Here is a 14478-nt window from a genome sequence, read left to right on the forward strand (position 1 = left end):
TTCTGCGGGACTTTTTGCCTCCATTCTCGTTAATATTCTATTTTCTTAGACCGTTAATCATTAAGTGGATGAATGTCGCCCTATTTTGTACTTTGTTTTCCTTGCTATGTTTACAGTGAACGTGAAAAAAATGGTGGCGCATGCCATTTAATAATTCCTCTCACACCGTCGCCCTGGGAAAATTGACTCATGGACTGTTTCTCACTTTATTTAAGGAAAAGATTTTTCACAGGTGAATTTTCTTTTCAGATCTCGGTGAACAACAAAATTGATCTCATTGTGTGTGCGAAGAAGCGACAATTTCCCAACGCCCATCACGGAAGAAAATACACATGTTTTCGGACATATTATCCCTCACTGAAAATTTTATGCCATGAATGTGGAGATTGTGAGACAGCAAAAAAAGAAAATGGGGACCTGAGGTTCAGTGGGGCGGGAAACTTAAGTACAGCGGCAGAGGAAATTCAAGAGTCAAGAACACACTCCAAAATATGAGGTAAGACGAGAAATTTAATACGAATGACGTCAGAGGTAAAATACACACGGATAAGTTGTTGCAAAATTCCAAACACTGTGTGTGTGTCGTTGGATGTTAGCAGCGCGTATTAGAATTTGCCGCAATTGAATTAATATAGTGTGTTTATGCGATATGTTGCCGAGATAAGAGATAGTGATTTATTGTGCCACATGTTGAGGAAAGTGAGGTCGCAACCAGAGATTCCACAGATGAGTTGTAATTGTTGCAATTCTCATCTAAATAACCATCAAAATTTAGTCATTGCAAATTTATCAATCCAACTAAACAAACACTCGTCAACGTACTCATGTCTACGGACAAATTAGCATAAATAGTGTAATTACTTAATTGAACATTTATCTATTTTCTCATGCGAAACAAATTTACATACAACAAATGCGCTTAAACGCATGAATTTGTCAGACTTTTATCCATAACGATTTTCCATTTGTATTCTAATATTATTATAGAGAACACACAGTTGCAATTTTTTCCAATTTTCTCTCTCTCTCTCTCTCTCTTTCCCGCTCTCACCAGGCAATATATTCCAATTTTACGCATTCTATAGTCTTCCACATTTCCCACTTATTATCATAATTATTCATTCCGGTTTGTTCTCTCCTTCGCCTTGTCTTTTCATCCGATAATATATTTTGTAGCACAGGTTTGCTGTTCTGCCTTCACTCCCTCTTTTCCATTTTCAAGAACGAAAAGCACCTTCACCTCTAAAGCCTGTGTGCGTCTAAGAATATAGAAAATCACCCTGAATTTATATTTGCATTGAAATTAATTTCTCAAATGGCATCCAAAGTAAATGTGCTTGTAAAATGAAAATCTCCAGTATAACAGTGATGAACAGAATATCTCTGGAAATGTAATTTCTAAAGAATCCCATTAAAAAGGATATTGTACGTTTTGCAGTACATATAATACCTCTTCAATTAAGTGTAAGTAGTTGTATCAAAATGCTTTTTCTACGCTTTCATACTGGATCTCGGGGTTTTCATTCAATAGAACACATTTGCATAGCTTTCATCATTTCCAGAAACTCTGCATTCAAGAGGAATTTAAATCACGTTTTTATTCCTTCTGTGTAACTTTTTGGTATCCACAAATATATTTTTAGCATCCTAAAGCCTCGCAATCTTATATTGTTAATCCTGATTTATTTAATAATTTGTAACATTAATCAAACTTCATAAAATAGATCGGACGACAATTTCCATAAGGATAATATAAGGAAAATGTGTTCTCGGATAGAACAACAACCGATTGACGAGTCGCAATTTCTGCTGCCGAGAATTTATACATATATTTAAACATTTTGCAAGTAACTGTAATGAGAATCAATTGCAAAACACTCTCTGCTGAATATTATGTTATACTGCGAGTGTGAGGACTCAGCAAGTGATCTATTTAAAATTCTAATGTCAATATTATGAGTTGCTCTTCCGCCAAATGTAGATCGCCTCAATAGCCTCAATACCATCAGCCATTCCATATCATATTCTTTCTGCCATGTGATGATTTGCCTGAGTGAGTCTTTTTGCCTTAGCCCTCCATCACAACTAAATTATGTTCAGCGAGACTGTTCGATAGATTGTGAATATATGACGAGGAAAAAGTATATGAAAAGCATGATGAACACGCACAAGTGGCATATTTGTGGACGAGCCAAAAGAGAGAAACAGTGAGTGAACGAGTGGAAAAAGTATAGTAATAATCAAGGTCCCATGGTAATTTGCTATTGCAACTTGCTAGCGATTTTATTATATCATACAACAATAAACCACAAAATTTACATTGAGAAAAGGAGAAACAGAGAAAATGTGTTCCATTGAGAAACATTCTGTGGGTGGCCCCATAATGATTATAGCGCTTTCACGGGGGTTTGTGTATTGAAATGCTCTGGTTAAATGCGGGGTGGAAAATTCAATTAAAAAACATATCGAGTGGTTAATTTGAAACATTCACCCTTCCATGATATTTACCAAATTCTACGCTTCCTCTCCCTGTTTTCAACTGCGAGTTGAACCTTTCCTTTTTGTCTACGAATTTCTCCTCACAAGCTCTCTCTCTCTCTCTATAAAATCATTGTGTTGCTACCCTTCACACGCTGATTTCGCGAACACCCCTCACACTGTTGAACATTCACACAAGATAGAGTCCTTACACTCTCTTTATCTCTATGCAATTTTCTTCTTATCCACGTCACACGAGAAATTTAATCTTGCTGCCGCCTTCAAACAATTGTTAAGCAATTGAGGGTAACTTTTCCTTCCCTCTCACACTGTCTCTTTCACCAATTGTGAGGAGAAATGTTTAACACACACGACACTGGAAATATTTTCCACTTCTATGATAAAAGTGTATATGGTGTTATTTTCCTCCTTATATTCTTGTTTATTTGAAAATTTAATAGCACCAACACGCACAGAAATTACACCGAAATATTATATGTGAGTGAATTTTCCCGAAGCGCAATTGATGTTCCTCAACAACCTGTTTTGCTGCTCTGCTGGCTTATCGAAAATGTGGAAAACCACCAACTGAGATGTGAAATTTCCACTCAATTGCACGCTCCACGGCATATAATCTCCATTTCATACACCGAATTGGTGAGTAACATGATAAGAATATTAGCAAAAAGCTCGAAGCTTTTGGGTTGACTGTGTGCAATTTCTATTTTACTTTTCGGTGAACTTCCACAACCGCTCAATTAGGTTTCAATTATGCACGCAACACACACATTTTCCAGTGGATTTATCCATCAATTGGGATGATCTCTAAGCCAATATACAATTGTGAGAGTCTCTCCAGTCGCAACACTCACTCTATGAGCATACAGAAGTTCCGTATCAACAGAAAGCCACTCGATAACTGAAGGAAGTTCACAGAGTGTTTTGAGTGACGACCGATTGTCCGGAGTGTGAGCGAAATAGCGAAAGCTCTCAGCTTGTGAGTGTGAAAGAGATGTTCACGTACGCAATTACACAAAGAAGGTGTAATGATAATGACCGAGCGTTGATGGTGGAGTGTAGAACGGTTAATATGAAGAAAGGAGAGCAACCCTCGACTGGCATTGTGTGAAATAACATTCCTAAAGTCCCTGTCCAGCAAACATGTCCAACTTTCCCTTATCATCCACTGCGAGAGAAAGGAATCATCCTGAAAGCTTCACCCATTATGCGCATGTTCATAGATTTGTATGGCAATTTAACGTTATCTCACTCACTCAACGTCCTCTCCCTCCGTTTTATGCCCGTACATCCGGGAAAATCCAGTAAGGAGAGTAATGTATTGAGATATTATCCGTATGAAAAAACGCAAAAGATATCAAAAAAGACGATGTCTATCAGCCACAAAAAAGGGTGAAGAAGCAAATTCGCAGTCACATTGAATACACATTTCAAAATGTATTGACAGCTAGTGAATAGAACGAAAAATGAATGCAAGAAACTGACTTCAACAGTCATTTTTCAATCGAAAACCCCACGAGTAGGAGGGAAAGCTGAAGCCATCTATTGGATATATGTGGAAAAGCTCAATCGCTTTTCCACACCAGCACACATTTGGGAAAATCACAACAGTTGGTGTGGAAATATTTTCACAAGATGGCATTTTCCACGCAAGCTTTTCCTAGCTCACTACCCCATGAACTTTTCACCAAACCATCCCCCAAAAGTCAGTAACAAAGTCACACACATACACACGCACGCACACTAAATCACAATCACTGTTTGCACATTAAATTATGTATTCGCGATTGTATGCGTAAATTTTCTATTCTCAGAGATATACACAGTACCAAAATACCATGTTTAATATATTTAATCAATTTTCACTGACAAATAATTTGTACAAATATACACAACAATTTCGCCATCACGGCAATGTAGTTGAAAGAAGATCAACATATCTCGGGATATTTTAATTTGATTATCATCATGCGAGAGTAACTGAATTAATCATTTGCAATTGGCTTCAATTGTTGTACAAAAGATAGATAAATTCGGTGGTGCTCTTGGTCTTCCATCTACATATTTACCCAGTATAAGTGGACATAAATGGCAGCAGATGGAGGAGAAAAAATGGATGTAGAACAAGAAGAAAATGAACAGAAAAGGAAAACAACATATTTCTATTAGAATAATTTTTTTACAGGGAAATATAAAAAAAGTTCTGCCTCTTTCTCTCTCTCTCTACTAAAGATATTGTCAGACAACTACAGCTATAAGAGAAGAACGTTCAATACAAGTTTACACCCAACCACAAAAAATTATTAAGGTAAATTTTTATTAAAAAAAAATACCGAAATTATTTGCTTTTCCCTAGACAGGTTTGGAATTCGAAATGGAAATTACGTTTTTTGTGTGAACAAAACTAGATACACAACTAAATAAAATTGATATATGTACATATTGAAATGTTTAAATTACTTTTTAAATTATTTTTGAAAATTTGTCAACAAAATATGAACATTCCAATTTTACGAACTTTTATTTCTCTCGTGGTAGCAAGTTGTCTGTTCCCTTCTCTCAGCAACTGTTTATCATCATGAACGAAAGTACCCAGAGTCAGAAGTCATCAAATTTGAAGCAGGGCATTCGAGCAAGTGGAAGAATATGAGTGGGAAAGTTTTAGGCGATATTCTTCACTTTCCTCTTGGCAAAATATTGCAACTGAGATATCACCAATCCACCCACCCCAATTCTCAATTTAATCCATGGCATTGGGGGAGAACCCCACAGTATCGAGCAAGGCAAACTTGAGAGACAAATAGTAGTTCAATTTCCCTCTGAGGGGATGAGAAAAATACGCTTTTCTCGTACACACTTGTCATTTCATTCCAAACCCATAGTTAATGAAGTGTCGTACAACGAAACGCCAAATATTGCGTAGATGTCGAGGCAAATGAGCCCTTTACTGTTATTGTTATTTCCCATGAGTTGGTATCCTTACGCTAATTCTCTCCCCGAATATCGCCCTGCGCCAGAGTTTGCCCAAATATCAAAATATCGCCGTCGTGTTGATACTCATTAAAGTTTATTTATTCTTCTCGCATGGAGAGCTTTTCCAATCTTCTCTTGAAATTCCGCGCTCTGTTGTTGAAAGTGAGTGAGTGAGTGAGTTTTTCACGCTTTTCCCACCAGTCATGCTTGGAAAATGTAAGAATTTTTCCAAATTCATTTTTCATCTCAATGTGACTTTGGCCAAAATGGGAAACGGGAAAGATTTATTGTCCTCTCAGTGCTTGTCTATCTTCATCAGCAGCACCCAATCAATTAAATATTGAACTCTATCATCATCCCACTCCGTCTCCCACTTTCCCTTGTCATATCCCGAACCTAGGACACTTCATTTGACTGCAGCACAATTCACCAAGCGCCATGTTCCCCTCGTAATGTGTCATTCATTAATGTCAAGACAATAATTCTCCTTTTCAATCTCACATAAATTGCTCAATTATTACTTAATGTGATTGCGACATTGCTCTGGAAATTGGCATTTTTGCCATCCAACACGGGAAAATTGCTTGCGAAATTGATTCTCTCATGAATAATTAATAGCAAGAGTTTAATCAACTTTTTGCACGCTCTTTTTTCCCGCGAAATTCTACTTTTATATCGCACAAGAGGTTCGTTTTATTCCCCCAAAAATTCTAATGTAATTTGTGGTGTGTAAAATTTCCAGTCACAGGGAGGGTTATGTTTTTTTTCTCTGCCTTCTTGAGCAAGCAAAAATTGCCAAGTTTAATTAAGGGATACACTTTCTCACACCCTCAAATTACAATGCTGTGTGTTTTTTCTGTTATTACGTGAGTTTTTGAGCACTCAACAAAGAAACAAATATAATAAATTTATTTTGCACACATGCAAAAGACAGGAGAACACAGAGCTGAAAATTGGGCAAAAAGTACTACTGCGGTCATATTCTATCAGAGGAATCATTATAAATACTACTTATTATGTGTGCTAATAAATACTATGTATTATTCCAAATTTCGTTCACAGATCACGCGTAGCAATATTTGGAATTCAGCGGCAATCAGCTATGTCATTGTTAATACGAGACACATATTTGAGGCGTAATAATTTATCAGCCTTACACGGCAAATTGTGAACCAACAACCACAAGATTACAAAGTTTAATATTTCAGAACTTAAAGCGTTCTAAGAGCTGTAAATGAATGCTTACGCTGTGCATATTTCACTGAGTGCCAAGAAGCGTGCTACTAAGATTGAAGAGGGCGGAGCTTACAAATGGGTGGGACTTTAAAATAGCATAGAAGAGTTTTTCGAACTTCAGCAAGTGAATGGTACCGTACAATGATAAAAAAGAGACATTAACGATGGTGGCATGAGTATTACTGCTTATGATAAAAGTAGAATTCTCAGGAACATATTAAACAATGTGAGGCATAAAAAAGCTTTTAACTAATTTAACAAATTATGAACTTTTAACACAAATACCCTCAAACTCCCCAAATGGAAGTGTATTTTGTGGTGCGGATGCGTTGCTGTGAAGCAATTTCAGGGCATAACCAGAAATTGGGGGGGTGTCGACCATGGAAAGAAGGGTTAAATGAATTGCTGTGTGTGCTGGTTAATTTTCACTGCAGAGCTTTTATACACTTCAAACCCCGCATGGTCAGGATTCATTGTGCACGTGCGAACAAAAAAGCCCAGGACTTTCTACTCCCTTCAAATGATTTATGGATACACGGTGAAAATTGTAAAACTGCAAAATAATCCCCACAGTAGCAGAGGCTATAGTGCCATGGCTTCGGGATGCGTGGGTGTGAATTGTTTAGGAATCAACCATAACTTGAGTTTTATGATCATGCTAAAGTCTCAGCCTTGCGATATGTGTATAGTAATGCTCATTGTTCTGTATGGTGACCGAAAAAGTGTTACGCCAAAACACAATCTCTCTCCCTCATTTTATTTCTTCTCGGCACACAAACACCATCCATTAACATTTTTGTCTACAACTTTTCGTGGAAAATCCCGAGTATAGGCAGAAAAAGCGCCGTACAATGAGGAAAATATGCAAATGAGCTCAGAGTTCTTATCACAACCATTTTCATCGTAATCTCAGACGAAACTCAGTGAGATGAAAAAGTAATGTCATGCACTAGACATCGCAAGAGGTTCAAAATCAGGAAGAAAACGTTAAATTTTTGCAAAAGAGAAGAGAGTCAAATGCCATGGAATCAAAATACATTTCCCCTTTTTCGCTTTTCCTTTTATCACAAGGGTTGCGGCTTGGGAAGCGCAAAAAGAAAATGCTCTTCTCTCCCTCTCTTTCTCCTCTTTGTTGGCAGAAAACCCATGAGAGAACAATATAGAGATGAATATGACATTGTAGGGGTCAAAAGTCGAGACCGTGATTGTTGTGGAAAGTTTTTCCAATGGTGGAATGAGAAAATGGCTCAAAGACTTCGACATCTCAACTCCTCTAACCATTACGACGGCCAAAAGGCACCCCCCAAATGAGTGAAAAACACAAGACTGATGTTGGATCGATAGATGTCCCACCGGGCAACTTTTCTTAACCCAGCCATTTGGGGCACACACTTGAGGATTTTCCACAAAAGAAATTACATGCGTCTAAAGCATAATTTCGCATTTTTATGCCTAATTTATACATTTCCTAGAAGTGACCCTCCCATATCGGCGAATTAATGAAGCCAACCATCGACTATTTACGCCTCTTGCTTATTTTAATTCATTTCATGTCGCCACCCCATTGAAACGGTGCCCCAAAAAGTCCAAAGTAGGAAAGTCGGGAACACATTTTGCTGAGCTTTTATTTATTCCCAGAAGAAAAGGGCGAAAAATAATGAAGTTGGGGTGGTTTTAAGGAGGTTATATTCAGTCCACTGCTGTAGTCATCAACATCATTAGCGTCAGAAGAAAATAGTCTTTAGTGAGCGCTGATCATGATAATGGCCATTGACAAAAATTCGAGAAAACATGCTTACTATGTCTTCGATTCTGAGAAATTTAAACCCCTTTTCATCAAGAGAAAAACCAATCAAAAGGCAATCAGAACTTATGAGACGATTGAGAAAAGTTGAAATGAAGGGAATTCTCGATTAAGTACTTTCTATCATATTCCGTATGCCGTCAGAAAATCCAATAGCCTCATAAGCTTTTCCCTTTCCTGTCTAACTGCGAACGCTTCCAAATTAGTTCACTGTGGAGTCGAAAAAGTGCCGAAGAAAAATTCGAATTATGTGTTACACGAAAGGGAGAAAATGTTGGGTGGGAGGAAATCCGAAAGAGAAAATTTTCACAGCCCCACAAAAAGTGGTTGGTTTCTAATGTTAGAGGTGGAATTAAGTGAAATGCAAAGGCAATTTTTCCTTGCATGCACCAGCCAACCAATCAATTCCAGTCTTCACTCCTCGTTATATGTTGTTTTTCCTGGCACACACCGTACAATTTAGCTCTTTTTCGCATTGATCGCACATTTCACTCTCTTTAGTCTCTACGCTGGAGAGGCGCACACAAATTAAGGACATGGCGGCGAAAGGATTGAGTTCTCACATTGGGAAAGGGATGTAAAGAGTGTGAAAAGCATACAGATTTTGCAAGTTATTCATATTGTACGGCGACGTTTAAAAATAGACGTAATATTTCATTTTTCCCGCCTCATTGTTTAATTTACTCTCCTTTCACATGGTGTAAACATCGCCGAGTGCGCGAGTACACGAATAAGGGTATTAAATTTGAAAATATAATGCTCTAAACCATACCATTTCTCTTATTAAAATGCTCCTCTATCCTAATAAATTTTGCCCACACACACAAACTCAGAGATGATGCTAGAATATTTATAAATTCTACACAGCTCTCCTATCTTTCCCTCAAAATCCCCAGTGGCGAAATTATATTGAGATGTTTTGCAAGATTTGAATTAAAATGTTTATGAAGGTAAAATAAATTGCTTGCCAATTCCACTTCTCTCCCAATCTGATTTCGAAATATCCTATGTGACATTCGCTGGATGTGCTCCAAAAACTATCATTCAATTCCAACATCGTGACATCTCTCCTTTACTTAATAAAAAATATTTTTTGGTGAAATATAATTTAATTTCTGTGACATGTTTTTACCAATATTATACAGAACACTTGATTTTGTGGGGCAGATTAATTAACTGTATTTTCCCCACATTTAATATTAATATCACATCATATTAAATTATATTTCCACAATGTGAAATCACTTTCCCACTTTTCAGTGTAACATACACCCTCACATTCTCGCTTTGGGGCTGTAATTAACAAAGCCAGTGATTAAGAGGTGTGCGATACACTTTCACAACCCATTTTTTATACTCTTGAAATATGAGTCACGAGATGAAAAATGTGGAGACGCAAAAGCAGAGGAAGTACTAATGATATTGTATCTTGATCGTAACATATGCATATAAGACAAAGATATGCTTGAAGTTTGAATATTGCTGAATGTGTTTTTCGCCTGTGATATAAATGACATTAGAAGATAAATTGAAAGGAGAAAGTAAAAGTTCGAATTTTCAAGGTCTCCGATTTCCAAGAGACTTTAAAATTAGATACCGAAAATTGAATTCCTAAATAAGACGACTCGTCAAATGGCTTGCAATTCTTCCATACACGCAATACGCATTACAATTCTGCAACGCATTTCTCCTCTTTAGCACAAGGCATTGTGAGTGTGATTGATGGAAAATCCATAATTGGCTGGGACATGATTGAAAAATTGACGTACCCCTTTCATCCCCCAGTCTTTACTCTCTAGTTTGGCAGCACTCCAAGAGGAGGATCGTAATGTGAGCAGCAGCGCAGCAAAATGGATAAAATATATGGGACAAAAGAGGTGGCATTCAGCCCTCTCAAAAAATACACACGACGCGAGCCAAGGCAAAATGCGGGCGAGAGAATTTTCTTCTGTCTCTGTTCGCTGTTATGGGCAAAAGAACTCTGAAGGTACTGCAACACTCCTCCGAGTTTCAACTCAATTGCTGAGCCTAAAATTTTCACTGTGCTTGCATAAGTCGGAGGGTGGAAAATACCCTGCATATTTCCACACTTTATTTGGCGAGTGCCAAGAATTACTTGAGAAAACTTATTCAGCATTGCTCAAGTCTTTCCCGTGAGACTGCATCGCAGCTTCTGCGTCACTTTATCTTCTCTATACATAGAAAGAGAAGTGAATTTTTCACGTGCAAATTAAATCACACGAGACACATCATATCGTCAATTGAGTTGCATAATGAAATCATGACCTTCTCTTGTTCGTTTCACCATATAAAAATTTCAACTAATCATAAAGCAGTCAAGAAGGCAAAATATAAAAGGTAATAATGAAATATTGATGAGAGAAAATAATTTATAAAGGTGCCATGAGAGGCATGGATGAAAAGCGTCTCTAATCACTTTCAAGTTTCACTCATGTACAATTTCCTCTTACTCCCCAACTGAAAATGGGAGGAACATCAAATGTTGTTGAAGGCAAATAAAATGTGGGAAAGCTGAAATTCCAGAGAAAAGGATTTATCCGATTGTACGGCAAAGAGGAGAGGAGAAAGATCAATTGAGGAATAATTTTTCCTCGTTACTGTTTGCCCTTTTGCATGCTTTCTCCTCTCCTTCTTTTTCTTCTCTCTATACGCCTTTCATCCACATATCGGTAAAGTACACGAGATGGAAAAATGTTACCTCCGACTCCTTAGCAGCCAGATCAGCAGCAAATTTTGAATCCATCGATGTGGAGAAAGGCACCGCCAGCATAAAAGGAAGGAGAACGCTTGTGCAACTTCCGTAATGATGAAACATTTCCCTCGTGCACTCTCTGGCCAATATTTTTCTAGAGGATTCACATCCTGCAAGCATCACAGCCACTTTGCAGAGATATTTTCTCAATTTTTCCCTCCATTTCGCTGGTCGTCTGCATACATCCTGATTGAGTTTAATTACGACCATGTAAAAGCATCCACCTGAAAATGGAAAAAGAGAGGAAAAGTACATCAATAGGACACGAATACACTATGATTGAGATGAAATGGATTTTTACTGTTGCTTCTCGCTATTCAGCGAAAACCATTGCAAAGCGACACCGACAGAACATACTATCAATTAAAACTGCAAATCAAATCAATGGATCTGCTCTATAATGTATCGAAAATATTCAATAAAATATGCATGCAACCATCAAAAAAATCTTCCCATCCTTTAAAATTTCAACAATGGTAAACTTCCCCGGAAGCGTGTTGCCTTCCACTGTTGCGTATGTGTGTATTTTTATCCGTTCCTGACCAAAAGTGGGTGAAGATGAGCTAAAGAGGGTGAAAAGTAACTTTCCTGTGTCAACACTAATATGTAATAATTGTTTACATTCATATTCTGCACACATTATACCCTCAAACAGGGCTGAAAACGCGTGAAGAGGAGTGAACAATAAGAGCGACTGACGGTGGAAAATTTTAATGCAAAATAGGGGAAGTTGGGTTTGATATCGAAGTGGCTTAAAAATCCATATGGGAAGTAAAAATTGTGTTTTTATGAGTGCAATTCAAGTTCAATTTAATGTAGTATAAGAGTTCTTATGACCTATTCTTAGGAACAACTTATGACATTCTAAACAATCTGAAATAGAGTTTGAAACCACGCCGTCTTCCCCTATTACTTAACTCTACTGAACTGTTGCAAAACCGGAAATCTTTAAAAATATACATACAGAAATTATGTATTGGCAAAATGTCTCTCTGTACAGTTCACGTCCTGTCGATTAGCAATCCCAGAAATCAATTTCCAGTGCTTTCAGTGCTCTCTGTCTATGACAGACTGATTGAACACCACATGCAGCGCAGAAAGGAATGCAATGAGAACTTACCTCCAGGTGAGATTGTTGTGACTTTGGTCAAGGAACTGCTGAGCGGCGACGCTGCCACGCTTAATACATAACTTATAATGATAGAATTACAATTCATAAGACAAGGTGGGCATTTACAATAAATCTTAATAGGTGTAATTGCTCTCATAAGAGACTCTCTATAGGCAAAGTACATTCTCAACAGTTTCAACACGTACAATCATCTTCATTAGCCCCAAGTTATTATTAATAGTTTGTGTGTTGCTCTTCTTTTGGGGGCGGCTCTCGGGGCGCTCAGGACAACCGGGAGGGGCGGGCAGTGAGTTTTCGGGGGGTGGTCGAATGCAGTGGTTCTCTCTCGCAACTTTGTGGCATCCGGAAGCTTCTTGGCACGCTCTCTCGCGCTCTCCCAAATCTGCCACCTCTTCCGGGGCTCTCACGGGTTGACACACTCTCTCGTGGGGCAATTATCTGCCCAGATAGAGGCGGATAATCGCTGTTAATTATAGACTTTGATCAATTCAATCTACGCATCTCCCGAGCGGCCCACCACCCCGTGCCTTTGAGGCATGTGAGGCCACACTTCCACCACCCCCTCGCCAATGCCACAGCCTCTCCTCTATCGCTCAGTGGAGTACAATTTTGGGTGGCTGATAGCGCGCCCAGGAAAGTGGGAATGAGTTGGATATGCTTTTTTTGCCCTGAGCCCCCGCGCGTTCGTGTGTGTGCGCCCAGTACAATAAGGCAAAAATAGATTTTTTCGCAAAAACCAGCATGAGATCTCCTCTTCATCCATTCAATTGTATATCGTATTTTTTGCCTGCAATCGCGTATGGGAAAAATAATAAGAGTCGTGAGAGAGACTGCGAGTGTGTCTCTCTTGTCGAATGATAACAAAAATATCAAATGCCACTTTTGCCACTTTCACAACTGCAAGCACCGCGATTTCTTCACATGATACAACAGAAGGGACGTCATGGGTGGACAACATACATGTTTTGAAAACTTAAACACTCTCTACAATTGATTAATAAGACATTTTCCGACACAAACTTTAGCTTCCCTTTCCGACAGAAATAGTTCATGCTAACTCACTGGCATGCCAGCTGTCACGCAGAGCCCCAATGAGAAACACCTCAAATGCAACTCTCTCACAAGCTCTGCAGTTTAAACTGCAACCGCCTTTGAGTGTTCCTCACTGTTTAACTCACCTTTTTTCTAAAGAAACTGTGGGTGATCCCGTTTTTATTTCATCACAGACATTGAGCTACCGATCACTGTTTGAAACCATTAATCAAAACATCGAAAACAAACAAGACTCCCTTCTGCATCTTCAGATTTTGCTGAGATCACACTATCTCATACAGATGAAGATCAAGCACATGAAAAGAAATTCGGTCAAAGCTGAGGAGAATATTTCCACTGAAATCAATAGCACCTTGACTGGTTTCCATTATTAATCAATTTGCATTCATTGTGAAGAGTCGATCACAAAATATTTTGCCTGTGATCGCATTTATGTTAAAATCCACTCATACCAAATACTGTAAACAAGGAAGAAATAGCGAAGAAAACCCAATTTTCTCATATAATTTATACATTTTTCTCTTCTTTATTTCTCATCTTTACTCTCCTATCTCTCATTTTTATGTATAATAATCTTCATTACAATAACTAATTATTTGTATATGTATTTCTTTTTTCGCTTTCAATTTTTCATTTTAAATAAAAATTATAAATGAACTTGCTTTTAGATTTTTCTATAAATTTTCCATCTTCTTCTGTGAGAGGATGCGCGTTCTTTTAGTGAGTAATTTTCTTCATAACTGGGGTTTTAATATTTACTCCACTTACTCCCATAATTGAACCTGCATCATGAATCGATACAAGTTCCCATTTTAGACCCCATAAATTTAAATGTTCGATTGAAAGAGATAAATTTTCATAGTTTTCCTCTTTAGATTTGTTCTTTTCATGGAATGTGTATTGCAGATTTCCCAAAAACAAATACAAAAAAAAACTGAGAATGATATTCCAATTGAGAGTGTCTTTTGGCCACATAAAATTCTCGCAAGGGACAATGTTTTTTTTCTTTAA

General features: G+C 37.8%; 2 protein-coding genes across 4 annotated transcripts in view; both read right to left on the reverse strand.

Annotated features, from left to right (window-relative positions):
- Positions 1 to 11337, reverse strand: part of LOC132261277 (neuronal calcium sensor 2) — a 32412-nt gene extending 21075 nt beyond the window's left edge. The window contains exon 1 of one of the 2 annotated variants that reach the window (XM_059760009.1): positions 2509 to 3385. The gene's annotated coding sequence lies outside the window, so the exon portion shown is untranslated. Of the gene's footprint in view, positions 1 to 2508; positions 3386 to 11228 lie in introns of those variants that run through there. The other variant, XM_059760008.1, reaches the window with a different exon arrangement.
- Positions 1 to 13480, reverse strand: part of LOC132261276 (neurocalcin homolog) — a 39864-nt gene extending 26384 nt beyond the window's left edge. Inside the window, exons 1-3 of one of the 2 annotated variants that reach the window (XM_059760007.1) lie at positions 13375 to 13480; positions 12403 to 12473; positions 11125 to 11506 (exon numbers count right to left, since the gene is read on the reverse strand). In XM_059760007.1, the coding sequence (XP_059615990.1) occupies positions 11175 to 11506; positions 12403 to 12473; positions 13375 to 13466 (495 nt within the window). In that variant the 5' untranslated portion in view covers positions 13467 to 13480 and the 3' untranslated portion in view covers positions 11125 to 11174. Of the gene's footprint in view, positions 1 to 11124; positions 11507 to 12402; positions 12474 to 13374 lie in introns of those variants that run through there. The other variant, XM_059760006.1, reaches the window with a different exon arrangement.
- Positions 13481 to 14478: the final 998 nt, after the last annotated feature.

This window comes from Phlebotomus argentipes, unplaced genomic scaffold, assembly GCF_947086385.1.
Source record: "Phlebotomus argentipes unplaced genomic scaffold, Phlebotomus argentipes genome assembly scaffold_18, whole genome shotgun sequence".
Taxonomy (NCBI): Eukaryota; Metazoa; Arthropoda; class Insecta; order Diptera; family Psychodidae; genus Phlebotomus; species Phlebotomus argentipes.